Source organism: Mixophyes fleayi, chromosome 2 (genome assembly GCF_038048845.1).
Source record: "Mixophyes fleayi isolate aMixFle1 chromosome 2, aMixFle1.hap1, whole genome shotgun sequence".
NCBI classification, from domain to species: Eukaryota; Metazoa; Chordata; class Amphibia; order Anura; family Limnodynastidae; genus Mixophyes; species Mixophyes fleayi.
Genome location: NC_134403.1, coordinates 139774731 through 139791415, shown reverse-complemented (window position 1 = coordinate 139791415; position 16685 = coordinate 139774731). Strand labels below are relative to the sequence as shown.

The 16685-nt window shown below is 38.1% G+C and overlaps 1 protein-coding gene across 3 annotated transcripts in view; it reads left to right on the top strand.

Moving 5' to 3' along the window:
• The window catches only part of LOC142141515 (cohesin subunit SA-2-like), a 101648-nt gene that overhangs the window by 72067 nt on the left and 12896 nt on the right, over nt 1-16685 (top strand). For all 3 annotated transcript variants that reach the window (XM_075200066.1, XM_075200065.1, XM_075200067.1), the window contains exons 25-30: nt 1089-1233; nt 3807-3940; nt 4309-4410; nt 5126-5271; nt 7182-7307; nt 9742-9935. In XM_075200066.1, coding sequence (XP_075056167.1) covers nt 1089-1233; nt 3807-3940; nt 4309-4410; nt 5126-5271; nt 7182-7307; nt 9742-9935 — 847 coding nt within the window. The remainder of the gene's footprint in view (nt 1-1088; nt 1234-3806; nt 3941-4308; nt 4411-5125; nt 5272-7181; nt 7308-9741; nt 9936-16685) is intronic.

Sequence of the window (16685 nt, the reverse complement as noted above, 5' to 3'; positions counted from 1 at the left end):
TTATATCCCACTACACAATAGGCCCAACAGTAACACTATGTTATTTTAGAATAGTGACCCACACAATATATCTACACATACCCCTGTCTCACATAATAAGAAGTGCAAGAAAAGTAACTCTGTGTAGAGCCCATTTTCTGTTAGCTAATATACAATACAATGCTCATTGCTTAGTGGTAATTGTATTATAAAGAATTCACAAAGTTATGGCTAGCATGCAGTACAGAGCCCATTGCCTGGTAGCTAGTATACAATACAGAGCCTGGTGGGCAGTGTAAATTACAGAGGGCATTATCTGGTGGGCAGTATATAATACAGAGCCTATTGTCTGGTGGCCACTGTATAAAGATCATCCTCAAGTTGCTAGTGTGTACTCACCTGCCACCTTGTACTCCTCTAAATTACTTCAGCATAAGGGACAGGTGGGTGGGCTGACACTTCATCTGACTTGTACAGACGTGCTGTTACGATTGGCTGAATTATTAGTCACGAAATGCTGACAGTCTCCTCTGCTGCACAATAAGCTTGGACTTAACCATATCACTGGTTAGACAATCCACTTTCTCTTACTGACATACTATGCACTCAACCCAGACAGGCTGCACCCCCTGAGCACATTACCTCATTTTTTCATAATTACTCTCTCACCAAGTTAGTGGATAAGGGGAATAGTCTCCCAACATAGATGTTAGATAGTAATACAGTGGTGGAATTTAGACACGCATGGGATAGACACAAGGCTATCCTAAATCTGAAAAGACAAAGTATTAGAAAGGAGTAATAGATTATTAGTATAAAAAGGGGCAGAGGTTCTTATCTACCAACAAATGCTATTCTAAGAATTTATTTATTTTTTTGCTTGTACCTTCACCTGAAATCACACATATCATTCCCATTCTTAGCTGGTTACTATTATATATTATTATTTTATTTTTATTATTATTTTTATAATAATATGTTTTTTAAGCTGTTTATTAAATTTTATGAAACCTAAGGGTGCTTGCAGAAATGTACAAGTTAGAGGGTACATGTCTTTGTGAAACAATGATTTACAATATGTGCATACAATGTAAACTCTTTGTTTTCAGGCTTTCCTTTCCTTGTGTGACCTACTTGTGATACTTAATAACAGAGGTGGAGGGACGTATATGTGTGTGGATTCAGCGTTGGAGTCAGAGCTACTCTCATTTGTCCATCGACATGTCTTCCAGGGTGATGAAGAGAAAGACAAAGGTGGCTTTGTTTGTTAGCGAGCCATCATTTTATATACAACCATGGATAAATAAAATCTTCTCTTAGGCTTTTCCAGATATGCAGTTTCTCTTATTGTGTTCCAAATAGACTGCAACAAGAGAAAACCAAGAATTAAATAGGACAGGCTATATATCAATGGTACTCAGATGTGGTATTGTGGTGCTGAGAGAAACAGAAGAAAATTATGTCTGCATCACCAGTGGTTTTCCCTTCTCATGTTCCGTTTAGAATACAATAAGAAAACCTCTTGTCTAGAGGAGCCTTTATAGAGTCTTAGGGCTAGATTTACTAAGCTGCGGGTTTGAAAAAGTGGGGATGTTGCCTATAGCAACCAATCAGATTCTAGCTTTCATTTATTTAGTACCTTCTACAAAATGACAGCTAGAATCTGATTGGTTGCTATAGGCAACATCCCCACTTTTTCAAACCCGCAGCTTAGTAAATCTAGCCCTTAGGCTCCATGACTTTCTGGAATTTTACAGGCAAGCCTAGCTTTCCTGATCAAAATCCTATGGAAAATATATTTAGTCATTGTACAATCCTGAAACTTTTCAATATAATTGTAAATTTTCCTAATAACTCTCTTATATGAGGCAGTATGAGTTTAGGTTTAGTTGTCCTTTAATGCTGCTTATTCTAGTGGTGAGTTATAATGGGGACAGGTGGGGTCTCTAAATGGGCACAGAGCAGTAGGGGGACCCACATACCCAGAGTCCCCACAAACTAATTGGCCAATTAGAAGGGGTGTCTTTGCAAACCAATAACAGAGAATATGCACCATTGGCCTTTACCAGAGTGTAATACAGCTGTACAAAAGCCCCAAGAGAAGTTTAAGGATTGAAAAGCATCATTGCACCCAGGTGAAACTTCTCATGTACTGTGGCCATCCAGATGTTGTTGATCTACAAGTTGAGTGCTGCCTCAGGATGTCAGGGCACACATAGTTTCACAATAGCTGGAGATCTACATGCTGCCTAGTCCTGCTGTACATATATTTATTTAAAATGCTATATAGACTAATTTGACATCAGATTGCAAGGTCTTGGGGCGAGCAGTGTGATTCTACTGCAGAGCCTCTTAGTTCTGTGAAGTAACAGTTGTGAACCAAAAAATAGGTCCTTGTGCCTTTGAGCTGTATGTGTTACATTGATCTCTTGTTTCTGTTTTTACTTTTGCTAAACTAATTATTTATCGATTTTATGATTTTATAATGTTTATTTAACTAGGAGTATTTTAATAAAATGTTATATTTTAATTCTAACAGTAAATTAACTAATGAAATGTGTAATGTATTCAAAACTGAAGCAGATTAGCAAACTTATTGGTACTAGGATGATAAAGTTTAGAGGCTCCAGTGCTGCATCTTACATAGTCTTTAACAGTGGCATAGCTAAAGGCTATCTCTCCCACAAGGGAGATGAAGCAGCCAGCCCAGGAGGACTCGGGACTGACTGACTCAGTTGAAGCTATTAAAGTGATAAACAACTGAGTGTATCTTATACTTGAAACCCCTTGAACTTGAAGAGTGTCAGGAAATATTCATGTGTAAGATCAGCAGAGTGCGTATTCACACCCCTTATAGATGTCAGATTTTGACTTTAATGTATCCCTAAACTACGCCTTTTAGCATGTACATATTTGCACATCCTATGTGCCTGCTGGTGTAATGTTCTGTGTTGATGATAACAGGCACATCTTTGCGATGGATGTATCTATATGCTAAATTTTAAGTTGCACATATCTTAAAATGGTATGGAATAAAAATGTATGTACAGTTTACAGTATGTATGTAGAATGTGTTTTCCAAATACTAGATAAAGTAAATACTATTTTTAAATGCATTACTTTCCGTTTAAAGAAATAGTGTAAACCCCATATTTTCACCCTAATTTTCCTTTTTCTTACATACCACACTGGACATTTGAAGGCTTTTCCTTAGGGCCCTAATATCGTTTTCCTGTACTTCATGAAGAATGGTAGAAAGGATGCAATAGAGACATGTGAGGGATGGTGGCCCATGGAGTACAGCCCAGGGCCGTAGACCATCTTAATCCACTACTGGTTTAATCATAGTGATTAAATTATCTCTACCTAAAAGTAGCCTGGAGTATTATAATATTTTTTTTTAACAAGAAGACTAGTGACATAAAAAGAGAGAGTTTGAGGTTAACAGAGCTACTTAACAAGCACAGTCCTTAGGGTCTATAAGGTCATATCAAATCTAGCGGACAGTGTTGTTTATGTAAAGTATCACAATAACAGTCTTTTAAATTTTAAGTGTTTTGTTCCTCCCTGAGCACAGTTCAACACGCCTGTTTTAGTACTTGTGTACTTTTGTATGATGGTGTCGCTGGAGGTAAAAAGGTCAAGACAGAGTATTCTGCCAACAGCTGTACACACAAGGATTATCATTATCTCCAAATACTGAACGTTCACCTAAAGTATCTTGTTTACTGGGCTACTATGGAAAATTACATGTTGTTTGTTTCATATAAATGTGTGCATTGCACAAAACCTAATGGTCTTCTATTGTCATGTATATACATTAATAGCCAAGAAAGATGAGGACGTGACTCTGGACATTTTACACAGGAGAAGAATGTTGCTAGCAGTTTATTGCAAGCTGATAGCTTCTAGTGTTGTGGAAATGTCTGCAGTTGCTGAAATCTACAAGCAGTATATGAAGGTAAATTACAAAGGTATCAATGTTGGATTGTAAATTGGTGAATAGCATCCACATTGCATATGGTAATATCTGTAAATTGCACAAAACAGCAGAGCATTCAGTTGTAATCATTCGAACTGTAGTAACCACGTTGAAAATTACACTGAACGCAACAGAATTTAGCATAATCAAAGAAGAAGTTTTGTGATTTGCTTAAGCCCAATATTACCTACTGTTTGTAATAAAAAAAACACCTTAAATTATATTTACTTATTTGCATTATATTTACTCTGACTAATCCAATGTTAATCTTGCATGGATGAAGATTATACAGAACAATATAGACAGGACAATCCAGCAAACTTTTTTTTTTCTATTGATACTTGTAGACCTACAATGACTTTGGAGATATAATTAAGGAAACCTTGAGTAGAACAAGACAGAACAACAGGATAGAGAGTGCAAAAACACTGGTCCTTTGTTTGAAACAGGTAAGAAACTAACAGTTACATAGACAGCTAGAACACTTAACTCATGACCAGTTTTCTTAATCACGTTTTACTTACCTTACCATGTATGTGACATTTAATGCTACACTTACAAATATATGTTTATATTATATTTCAAAACCTCAACAACACTTAACAGAAATTAATAACCTTGAAATTGTGTTTTGTGCCACTAAACTCCTTAGTTTGATATAATAGCACAACACACCTGTAGTGTAAACTATAAATATATATATTGTAGCCATTAAGGATACAGGATAATTATTTTTATGAATGTAAGGTACTATACAAGTTGGTATTAAATGTTAATGCCACTTCTCTAAATATAAATACAAGTAACTTGCATTTTAAGTTTAGTTGTTAGAAGTCCTTTAGCTTAAGCACACATATTGTCTATTTGTGCTTTTATTTAATGTGCTGTACTTTGTGATAGCATTGCATGTTTCCTGGCTGTTCTAGCCACATAATTGTAAGCATGACTTATCACGTCGCTGGTCTTGTTATTAGAGAGATACAGATGCTTGCCATTTCATGCAGTACATTGCAAATAGTACCCCCTTGACACCAGGAAGGAAGGTCACTTAGAGACAGCTGAAAATGAATGCAAATTAACAAAAGTGAATGTCCTTGTTCCTTAAAAAGACATGACCCATTACAGCTTTGCTTTCTTTTATCCGGCTTGGTGATGTGTCTGCAGCTGTTTCTGGAGCACAGAGAAGCACATGACAGTGCCATCCAGTCCTCCTCGTCATTCACTAACATGAAGGAGCTGGCTCGTCGCTTTTCTCTAACGTTTGGCATGGACCACATGAAATGCAGAGAATCTATAGCTATGATGCACAAGTATGTGTAGTGGAGGATTTTCTCTGACATTCACTGTGCTATTTATACAGTACACATCATAACAATGCGGTCAGTATTAGGCTAAGCTCTATTTAAAATAATATTCCTAGTTAGCTTAGGACATTTTGCATTAAGCATCACACATATTGCTATAAGCCATAGAAGAGTGTACTGTAAAAAAACAAACCTTACACATTGCATATTTATTATATATTTGATTAAATGTATGTTTGAAGACAAAATGACACACAATGTGAGAGAAATACCAACAGACACACACGTAAATGTCTCTGGGTTTCCTCCAGGTGTTCCAATTTCCCCAGAACTTGGCTTTCACTAAATTGGCCCTGGACAGAGCCGAATTAACAAAGTTGCTGACTCTCTTGTTGAGTAGACCGTACATATGCTAAATTATGTAACTGTGCTCCTTTTTTCCAGGCCCCAGTGCATGGATTAAAATAAATCTTCACAAAGGCCATTGACTGGTTATATGTTTTATAATCAATTTGTGAATTTTAGTACCTCCCAGTAGTGATCTCTGTTATTAGTGTGGCTACAATAATCAAGAACATCCCCTAGTTTTTATGATAAGGAAATGAATTTCTAAGATAATGACATACTGGAAAGTGGATTATACCTTATATGTCTAACTGCTTCAATTGACTCATTTGGCACTATGCCAAATGTTCCCAGAGAACCTCCAAACATCAGACCTTCCAGCATCTCCTTGTCACTTGCCTAGTATCTGGAGGTTTTGGTGTCACTAAGGACTATGAGCAGTAGATCTGAATAACACCAGAAACTTTACATTACAGAGAAGCTCTGGGACGATGCCAGTTTGGCCACCAAATAACTGGCTGTGGGGACTGACAAGACTTGCCAGGATGGGAATCTCTATGTAATATATGGCTGACAATATAGGCTATGTGCACAGTTATATCTTAATGCAGCATATGGCTGGAAAAGTGGGTATGATGGGTCTCTGTGTAGTATATGGGTATATATGGCTCACCCTTGGGGTATCCTTATGCACTATCTATCACTGCAATGTATGGCTGACAAGATGTGTGTGGGGAGATTATTTGAATTGTATGGCTGGCAGTGCCTTCAACACACAGATAACAAATTCTAATATTCTTAGCCTAATATTATAGTCTAGATATAATGCTATATTTGTAGCGTATGCATGCATGCTGGGGTGTGTCTAAGATTGGCATGAAGTCACTAATATATTTTTGTACGAAGCAGGCTAGGACTGACTATAACAGTTGCCAGAGGACACTTTGGTTGAACCCAAGTGAGACTTTATGGCATGTTTGATATATTGAAAGCTCTGGAAAAGTAACCTCTAATGTTACAAAATTATTAATCAAAAGTTGTTTTTTGTGTATTCCTCATGCAATATATGTGTGCTACATAAATAAAATCGCTGCAGAGTTCCTTGGCCCCAAATATCACCACATCCCATATATCATATATTACAGCAGTGATTGTAATAGTCATTTTATGCTGGCAGGCACATACAAGGCCATATAGGATAATGAGCCATGGGGCAGCCTGCCACACATGCATCTCTGTCACTTTAGGCCTGGGCTATGTAGACTGTCCATAATTTGTAAGCCTTTCTAACTTGATTTATGTGTAGGTCCTGCAGATTCCAGTCCTGCTCAGTTACTACATTCTGTAAGGCTTGTGAATTCATGCTGAGCTCCCAATGGCCTAAGTTTCCAGTCCAGCACAATTTCATCATAGCTTTATTTCTAGAGAACATGGTTTGACTTGATGTTCATTTATATGATGTTTATTTTTTTTTGTCATCATTAAATGATTAGATCATACATATTCAATATGTATCACCCTATTTTATAAATATATATATATGTTTTTTTTATTTGTTTTCATGTTATAAGACAAGGCATTGAGTTTGCATTCAGGGAGCCAGCAACAGAGGTCAGTCTCCCTCCACCCAACCTGCCATTCCTCATCCTGATCAGTGAGTTCTCCAGCAAACTCCTTAGAGCTGACAAGAGACTGGTGTAAGTTGGTTTGGTGTCACATCATTTCTGCATAAAATAATGTGTGTGTTTCTGTTTACTTTTAATGCTGTATAGCTATAAATAGATCACTGGGATACTGGTGCATCACAAGAATTGTTTAAAGAGTACATTGATCAACGGCAAGAGTTTTGCTGAAAGTAGCATGCTTCTTGAGAACAGTATGAGGGTGCTTACAAACAGGTGGTTTACATTACATCTATGCTCAGTTGGTCTTTTTCTGTCAGCAGAACTCAGATTTTACAGGGATGATGTAAAGGCATTTGAATAGCCACTTACACAGTGGACAAAGTCACTAAACAGCCTAGAAGATAGAAAAAAAGCACTGATGGGCAATCACACATTATGTTAAAAGTTCGTGGGAATACAATATTCTTTTTACATAGGAATCCATGATGTCCAATGAGCACTCTTCAGCCTGCAGCCCATGCAGTGTTTTGTGGTAGACTCATGGTGCTATTAAACAGCCTGTATGAACACCTAAACCTAGGGATAAGAAGTGTGAAAATAAAGAAAGGAAGAAATGTAACGCAAAAGAAAAAATATATTAATGTCAAATGTTTCTCATAATTCTTGTGCATAAAAAAGTGGCTCTATGCTCATGACAAGTGGCCATGCTTTTTCCCAGCCCACAGTCCATTTATTCCATCAAGTGATTAAGTAATGACTCCTATGTCTGTAGATCAGGCTCCCCCATATGTATGCATCTATTTCCAGAAAGAGGGAAGCAGTGTGGTTTCAGCAATAGCCCTTTCTCAAGCTCCTGACAGAGGTACTTCTGCCAGCAAACATTATCAAAAAATAATGGTGCTTTAAAATATATAGAAACTTTAAAAAAGTTAGAACTTAATATATGTCAGAATATGTTGTAAACAGAGATTTCCTATATGTAAGCCTATAAAAATTGCAGACAGTGTTACATACTATGTTACTGTGGTAAATAAAAGGACTTAATATTCCCTGTGAAACTTCAGTCAACTGCATGGTCTGCGATGCATTAAAAATGTTTGTCTTGCATTGGCTTTGTTGCATAGACTATGGGGGGGAATTCAATTAGCCGCAAGACTCCTCGGCCGAGATTTGACAGAAGTCTACCATAATTGCCGAAATGTGCACAGCGCTGTATCACCAACAATTGAGTCTCCCTCAATAATAGAGATATTTTCAGGTAAAACATTAAAAAAAAAAAAAAAAATTAGTCATTCATTGCCGATGTATATATGTGTCACATGCTGGTAGTAGAAGTGACAATTCAGACTGTAAGACTTAATATGGAATTAGACTATGACACACATTTGAAATATGACTCACATTAGTCACGGATGCTAATGCAGCTATCTAATCTTTTTTCATATTATACAATATTCAAGGTAACTAAACCTTCAGTTTTAATACAGATGAACATAAGCTGTTGACTCATCTGTGTAATTATCTCATGATGCATTTATTACTGAGGAACGTGTCTTTTTTTGTGGATGACAATTGTGTAGACTGAAAAAAGCTGCTGATTGTCATTACTATATTTTGCTTCAACCAGAGCAGTTTCTAAGTATGGATGTAGATAAATGTTGATAGTAACACCATTTAAAACTTTGTTTCAGTATTTCATATTCAGTATAGATTTACAACCTGCAGTTATTGTGTAATTTTTTTTTTGTAATACTTTAAAACACGTATCCAAAGCCCCCACTGGGTAGAGGCACATGTCAAAGGGGCTATGATCTCACAGGGCCTGTGGCTATCATTGCAAGAACTTATATTATGAAGAAACTTTTGATAAAGGAGCCTACATCGTAACCCACCAGTTTTTTGTTTCACCCACCCCAAAACATTATAAAATTATTTTTACTTAACTTGCCTCTCGAGGAGGTGGGCAGAATCAAAAGTATTCATTTGGCCCATAATTGTTATAGCTGGCGATACGTGTATTCATCCATGTAGAGGAGTTTTGTGAATCTCTAGTATTTTCCTTTTTTGACTGTTGTACTCTTGCTGTTTCTGTCTACAAAAATAATTATATTTAAGAAACAGTAAGATGGTGCTTAGTGTGCTGAATATAGCCACTCTTTTAACAGAAGATGGCCTTGTGCTCACTAATAATCTGAAAGTATTAAGAATGCTTTAATCTAAAAAATTACAAACTACCTGAGCTGAACAAGAAACATAACAGTCACCATGTCAATAACCCAATGCAGTAATCACTAGTGTGTTCAGGTTTTGTTACCATACTAGTGAAATTACTAAATGAATCATTTAACTAAAAATCAGCCTTTTTCACATTGATAAGTTAGACCAAGTATATGAATGGGACACTTTATAACCATGCTTAAATTGTTGCTTTGTTATAGTTGTTTAATGTAGTTTGTCAATAAACTGCCAAAGATACTGATGCTTATCCTGGCCTTTGCTTCAGCAGATATGGATATCTACAGAGATTTGGTAATGAGCAGACGCTGCTTTGCAAAGGAAAAGAATGGAATCCACTGGTTGTGTACAGTAATTCCTTGTTAGATGGCCATGATGAAGAAAGCTCTTCATGCGGCAGTTTTTTCACTAGAAACCATTTGATTTCCAGCACATCTCATCATGTAAAGAGAAAATCAACATATGGTAAGATTCCACTTCTCCACACTATACCATCAGTTATGGGCAATCTTTTTTCATTTGACCCCTTAAATCTGTACTCATTATTTTATGAAGACCCCCCCACACCCCTCGTTAGGTATTCAGTCAGTTTACCTGGCCCAACTAGTCCCAGCTTTCTCTGGTGAAGTCTATGGTTTAAGAGTGATGTTGCATGGGTGTGTGCTAAAATTAGCAGGGTTGAGTTCCTTTACTAATGATAGACGTCCCTGAAGTCGTCATTACTTCAGCAGAAGATGGGTAGTCCTCCGCTTTTAGGGATGTTTATCGCTCATACATACTTCCACTGTTGGCATCCGTGACATAAATGCATTGCAATCAATCAAGCCATATCAGATGAGTAACAAGGGGTACATTCAGCTTTTGCTAAAGCACAGATAGAATAGCTGGAAAACTTTAGCCTGCTGACACACCACATTTCTTTGTGGTTAAAATACATGAAATGTTCCATCATTACATGAACACATAATGGGATTGATTAATCTACGTACACATTGCATGCCATATTTTGTGTGAAATAGAGAGTTTTCAGAAATTGACTTTACAGCAATGAATGCATTACATGCAGTTCCGTCTGAATCCAAATGACACAACTGCCTACAACTTGACAACTTGAAGACTGGAATGGGGAAGGAAAGGGATGGATGGATGAATGTAGGCAATGTACAGTAAGAGCGTGCCAACTCTGATGCAGCCCATTCAAATTCTAGGTTTCTCTTAAATATGTGTTTTTTAGCCATATCATTTGCACTAACTACAGGTCACACGTAGAAGAAGGACTAGAGGCATGTAAATGGACTAGAATCCAGTAAAGTGAGAGCCAGTGTAAAATCTAATCCAGGCCCGTGAACAGAATACTTTACCTCAAATAACAGAACAAAAACACCTATATTAAGTTGATGAGAATTCTGTTTTCCTTTAGTTAAATCAAGCATTACTCAAGTGTACAGTGAATGTAGCATTCCCCCCACCCCCTCAACAGTTAAAAGTTAATAAAAAAAGTCAGGATACATTGGAACAGTGTCAGGCTTCAATGACACGATAGAAGATTGGGCCATATATGTAGAAATAGTGTAACTTTATTATGATGAAAATAATGTTAGTGGTGAAAAGATAGTGTCTGCCTACTTAGTGTGATGGGGGTGTAAGCATATTACATATTCCAAAACAAATGACATAATACATGAAAGACAAAATAATACAAAGACCAGACATCTTATCACTGTATTATTTAACAAATTATACACAGATAACTTAGTAATGCAGATCATGTTATTTACGGGACAGTGAGTGAGAGTGATGGTAATGTCCAATATGAAGTAGGCCTGGACTCATGAAAACAGGGCTAGGAAAGAGATACAGATGGTGCTCGAATAATAGAAGGAGAAATCATGAAAAGAAGGCCCTGCTTATGAGATATTGCATCCTAAATGGGAAGAAAGAAATAGGGTGGCAACAAGTGGGGGAGTGGAGGTGATAGAAGTTAGGAAGAGGGCCGATAGGTTTGAATAAAGAAATTAGTTTTAAGAGCACGCTTAAAGCTGTGGAGAGTAGAGACTAACCAGATATGTTGTGGAAGATTGAAGGTCTGGAGGTGGGAGTGGAAAACAGTAATCAGTGTGGTAGTGAGGTGGCGGTCATTGGCATAGCAGAGGGGGCAGCAACGTGTGGGTAAAGATCAGGTTGGAGATGTAAGTGATGGTGAGGAGTTTAAATATAATTTTGCTGACCATGGGGAGTCATTGTAGGGACTGGCAGAGAGAGACAACAGATATAGAACAGCAGAAGAGAAAGATAAGCAGCATTGAGTATAGACTCAAGGGGGAGTTGGGTAGGCCAGAGAAAATGAAGTTACAGTAATCAAGGTGAGAGATAAAAAGGGAGTGAATAAGAGATTTCTTGGCTTCCACAGTGAGATATGGCCAGACCTTGGATATTCTGGAGGTGGAGGCTGCAGGATTTGGAGAGGGATTAAATGTGAGGTTGGAAGGAAAGGAAGGAGTCAAGTGTGACTCCCTAGGCACTAGGCTTGAGGGATAGATAAGAGGGCATTATCAACAGAAAGAGAAAGGAAGGTAGGAGAGCACTGGAGGACTATTATTTCAGTCTTATAGAAATATTTAGTTTGAGAGTCCTGGGACATCCAAGATGAGGTGGACGAGAGACAGCAGGACACACATGAGACATAAAGGAAGGGAGGCCAAATGAGCTATTGAGTTCACCAAGGGAGGAGGTGTAGAGAGAAAAGAGCATTGGGCAAGAACAAATCCTTGAGGAACTCTGACCGTTAAGGGAAGTGAGGGAGGAGATTGAGTTGGTTGTAGCTGCCAAACAGGGGCAGTTGGTGAAGTAAGACGAAAACCAGGATAGGGCAGTGTTACAAAGGTCTATAGATTGGAGAGTTTGGAAAAGGAGGATGTGGTAAACGGTATCGAAGGATGACAAGACCGAAGTGTCCCTTACATTTAGTGTAGAGAAGATTGTTCGTGACCTTAGTTTGGGCAGTTTTGGTGGAGTGGAGGGAGCAAAATCTGGATTAGAGTGGTTCAAGGAGGGAGTGAGATGAGAGAAAGGAGGTGAGACAGTTGTAGATAACTCATTTTAGAAGTTTGGAGGCAAAAAAAGGAGAGGGGGTAATTAGAGCGAGGGGCAAGGACTAGGGACAGTTTTTTGAGTATGGGGGAGATGAGAGCATGTTTGAAGGAGGAGAGGAAGATACCAAATGAGAGGGATAGGTTGAGGAGGTGGGAATGGTGGTGGGAGCAGGATTCAAGAGGGAGTGCAGGAGAAGACAGGTGATGGGGTCAAGTGGGCAGGTGGAGAGGGTCGAGGAGGGTACGGACTTCGTCTGTGTATTCTACAGTGAAGGAAGAGAAGGTTTATGGGCTAGCAAGTGGATATACCATTTGTTGCACAGTTCATTAAGACCAGTAAAACTCACCAGCAAAATGTTTCCGGAGCTTGTTAACGTTCTAATGAACCATTTAAACCCTAAATTTCTAGTATTTGCGGGGAGAATTGTCATCATAAAAGAAGTTAATTTTGAGTGGGTCTCCCAGATGCAATAAGAGAATAAGATTAGACCGTGCAGTGTCTATTGCAATTTTAAGGGAAATAGCAGCAATGGATGCTTTAGAATTGCAACAAAACGGGCTTGAGACATTTTGAAAGTATGCTGGTCAGGAAGAATATACAATAAGATAAATAAACGGCAAACTCACCATGAACTAAATAAAACTTTACAGTTACACATGGTGACAGAAAATGAGTCAGACTCAACTAACAATCAGGAAAAAGATTTATCCTGTCTTGAATTTCACATTATAACGGCGTCAGACCACCAAGTAATGTGGATCATCTATGAGGTTGCAGAAGTTAAGTTAAAAATGGAACTGGACACAGGATCTGCTCTTTCGGTTATTACAGCAGATGTTATTTGCAGAAATACCATTATGTAAAACCTCTGTATTGTTGTATATACTGGAGAAAAAGGTCAACTCTAGGGAAAATTAGTTGGTGTGATAAACAGCGAGAAAATGCACCAATTATATCTATATGTATCACAAAATGTAGGTTGACTTTCACTTTCTTTAAATCTTGAAGTACCTCCAACAGGACATGTTTTGAGCATTTGTTTAATCATATAGGGCCTGATTCATTAAGGTTCTTAAATGAAGAGGATTCTCAATTCAGTCTCCTGGACAAAACCATGTTACAATGGAAGGGGTGCAAATAAGTGTTCTGTTTTACACATAAGTTAAATACTGACTGTTTTTCATGTAACACACAAATATCAACTTTAAATTTCAGTGTACAAATAAGCTATCAAATATTTGTGTGTTACATGAAAAAACAGTCAGTATTTAACTTATGTGTAAAACAGAACACTTATTTGCACCCCTTCCATTGTAACATGGTTTTGTCCAGGAGACTGAATTGAGTATCCTCTTCATTTGAGAACCTTAATGAATCAGGCCCATAGTGAGTTAATCTATTTGGCTGAGTAAGTCCTTTTCCCACCTGTTCTCTCAGACGCAGATGCACTAAATATGAGCTGTTGGGGTTACTTGAGGGCTAAAGTTGGGGAACCCTGGTCTAAAGTATCAAATAGTGATGCTACTATTAAGAGATTAAATCAGTTGTTAACTGGTGCACAAACCCATATTTGGAAAAGAGACAGGAACATTGAAAGGGATGAAAGCCAGCATTGTATTAGATAAAAAAAATCTACTCTGAAATTTCACAAAGCTCAACCTGTATCATATGCTTATGTTTGACTAAGGGTTGAGGCAGAGCTGAAGAAACTAGAACATTTGGGAATTTTTTCACCTAAATAAAGTGAGTGGGCCATGTCCATTGTTTCAGTATTGAAGAAAGGAAAAGCTGGAAATACTTGCAAATGCGGATAATCTTTATTGAATGTTTTCAAAGATAAGTATCTGAGTACATAAATAAAAGGCATAAAGGGGGACACCAAGGGGGCATGGGTTACTCACAAGGAAGGACACATTTCAAACAGTCGCAAGAAAAAAGAACTTGAAAACCGTATACAATACAAAGCACCAAACTATAACGTAAGCACACAATAAAATTGCAGACATCATAAAATATTTATGATTGAGGAGGTTCGATCAAATCAAATACTGGAGGATCAGAGATATTATTATTATTATTATTATTATTACCATTTATTTATATAGCGCCACTAATTCCGCAGCGCTGTACAGAGAACTCATTCACATCAGTCCCTGCCCCATTAGAGCTTACAATCTAAATTCCCTAGCGCACACACACACAGACTAGGGTCAATTTTTTAGCAGCCAATTAACCTACCAGTATGTTTTTGGAGTATGGGAGGAAACCAGAGTACCCGGAGGAAACCCACGCAGACACGGGGAGAACATACAAAATCCACACAGATAAGGCCATGGTTGGGAATTGAACTTATGACCCTAGTGATGTAAGGCAGAAGTGCTAACCACTGAGCCACCGTGCTGCCCCAAGATAGAACCAGAACGACTTGGGCTGAAGTTCTCCCGGGATCTAGTCGTGCCACTTAAACCATTTAGTAAGAGGGACAGAAGGAGAAGGAGGTGTACGGCATTTCTATCGTCTTCATAGCAAAACTAAATTGAACTTTGGAGATGATTTGGCCAAGCCGCGACTTGTGTTAAAGCGGTGATGGGTAGACCCAGCTGTCATTGATGTCATGTCAGTCTTATTTTAGGGGTATTAGGGTTAGGCGTTAGTTAGGGTTAACCCTAACCTTAACCCTAAAAAGGAAGCATACAATTAGGCGTCCAGATGAGATCCGCCAATGGGTACTCTAGGTATGAGCCCTTTACCAGGTCCACCTATCGTTTAGAAGAGGTATGGAGAGATCAGTCTCTAAGTTGCAACAGAATACAGGCTTCCTGGTACTCTTATTAAAATAGCAACCATCATTTCACCTCTGTTATGCGCCTATAAGCTAGAAGGGGGCGTTTTTGTTTCTAAACGTAAGTAATAATGTTATAAAACCTATCCAAAACTGTTTAGGAATAATGTAAGGGTTTGCGCCTTCTGCAACTCTGGTAATAACACCAGCCACACCTCCTGGTTATTCCAATTGTTGGCCAAAGTACAAAGTTGTAAGAGTAACTGTGTAAGGTTGGTCTCAAGAATATTAGTAAGGAAAGAGGGTATGTGAATTCCAAGATAAGGCAGGGAGTCCCGCACCCACACATAAGGAAATTTCTTTTGCAATCTGGACGGGAAGTTATATCGGTCAAGAATGTCACATAAGACTGACAATGAGGTCTCCAGGCTGGTCACAAACAGAAACATGTCTGCAAATAGGCATAAGTTATGTGAAACCAGGAAAGCTAGGTGACTATCTAATCATTTGGGCCAAGTATTCAATGGCTAAGACAAACATGAGGGGAGACAGTGGACAGCCCTGTCTGGTGTCATTAGAAATGGGGTGGGAAGCAGAGAGAAACCCATTACTAAAAACCTTAGTCCCTTGTAAAAAACTAATATGGAGTGTAAAATATCCCCCTTCAAGCCAAATTTGATGGGAACTTCATGCATATATTGCCAGTGAAGCCTATCACAGGCTTTTTCTGCATCTAAAGAGAGCAGGATAAGCTCTTCCCGGGTTCCAGCATTCAGATCAACAACAATCCAGATACAGCATGTGTTATCAGATGCCTGGTGTCCTAATACAAATCCCACCTTGTCTGGATGGATCAATCGTGGGATGAATGGATTCAAATGGATCACTGTCAATTTAGCAAAAAATGTAATATTGGTATTGAGCAATGCAATTAGCCTGTAATTCTTATAATCGGACTGATTCGTACCAGGTTTAGGAATCGTAATTATTTATACTTCCAGCATTTCTTGCTGGAAACTACCCCTTCCAGTAATTCCAATGTAGAATTTGGTTAAGATAGGGGTAAGTTCGGCTTTAAAAAATTACATAGAAATTGTTAATATAGCTATTCGGACCAGGGGCTTTGTCTTTCAGAAGGTGTTAGGTGTTAATTACTTCAATTTCATGTTAAGACAAGGGAAGATTAAGTGAGGCAAATGACTTTGCCCCTTTCAGGGAGGGGGGAGGCAAATGACTAAGGAATGCAACAATGGAGTCAGTAGTCGGTTGTGATATCTCCCTATGGTCGCATAAGTTGTACAAATGGATGTAGTATTTTGAAAAATATCAGCGATATGTGT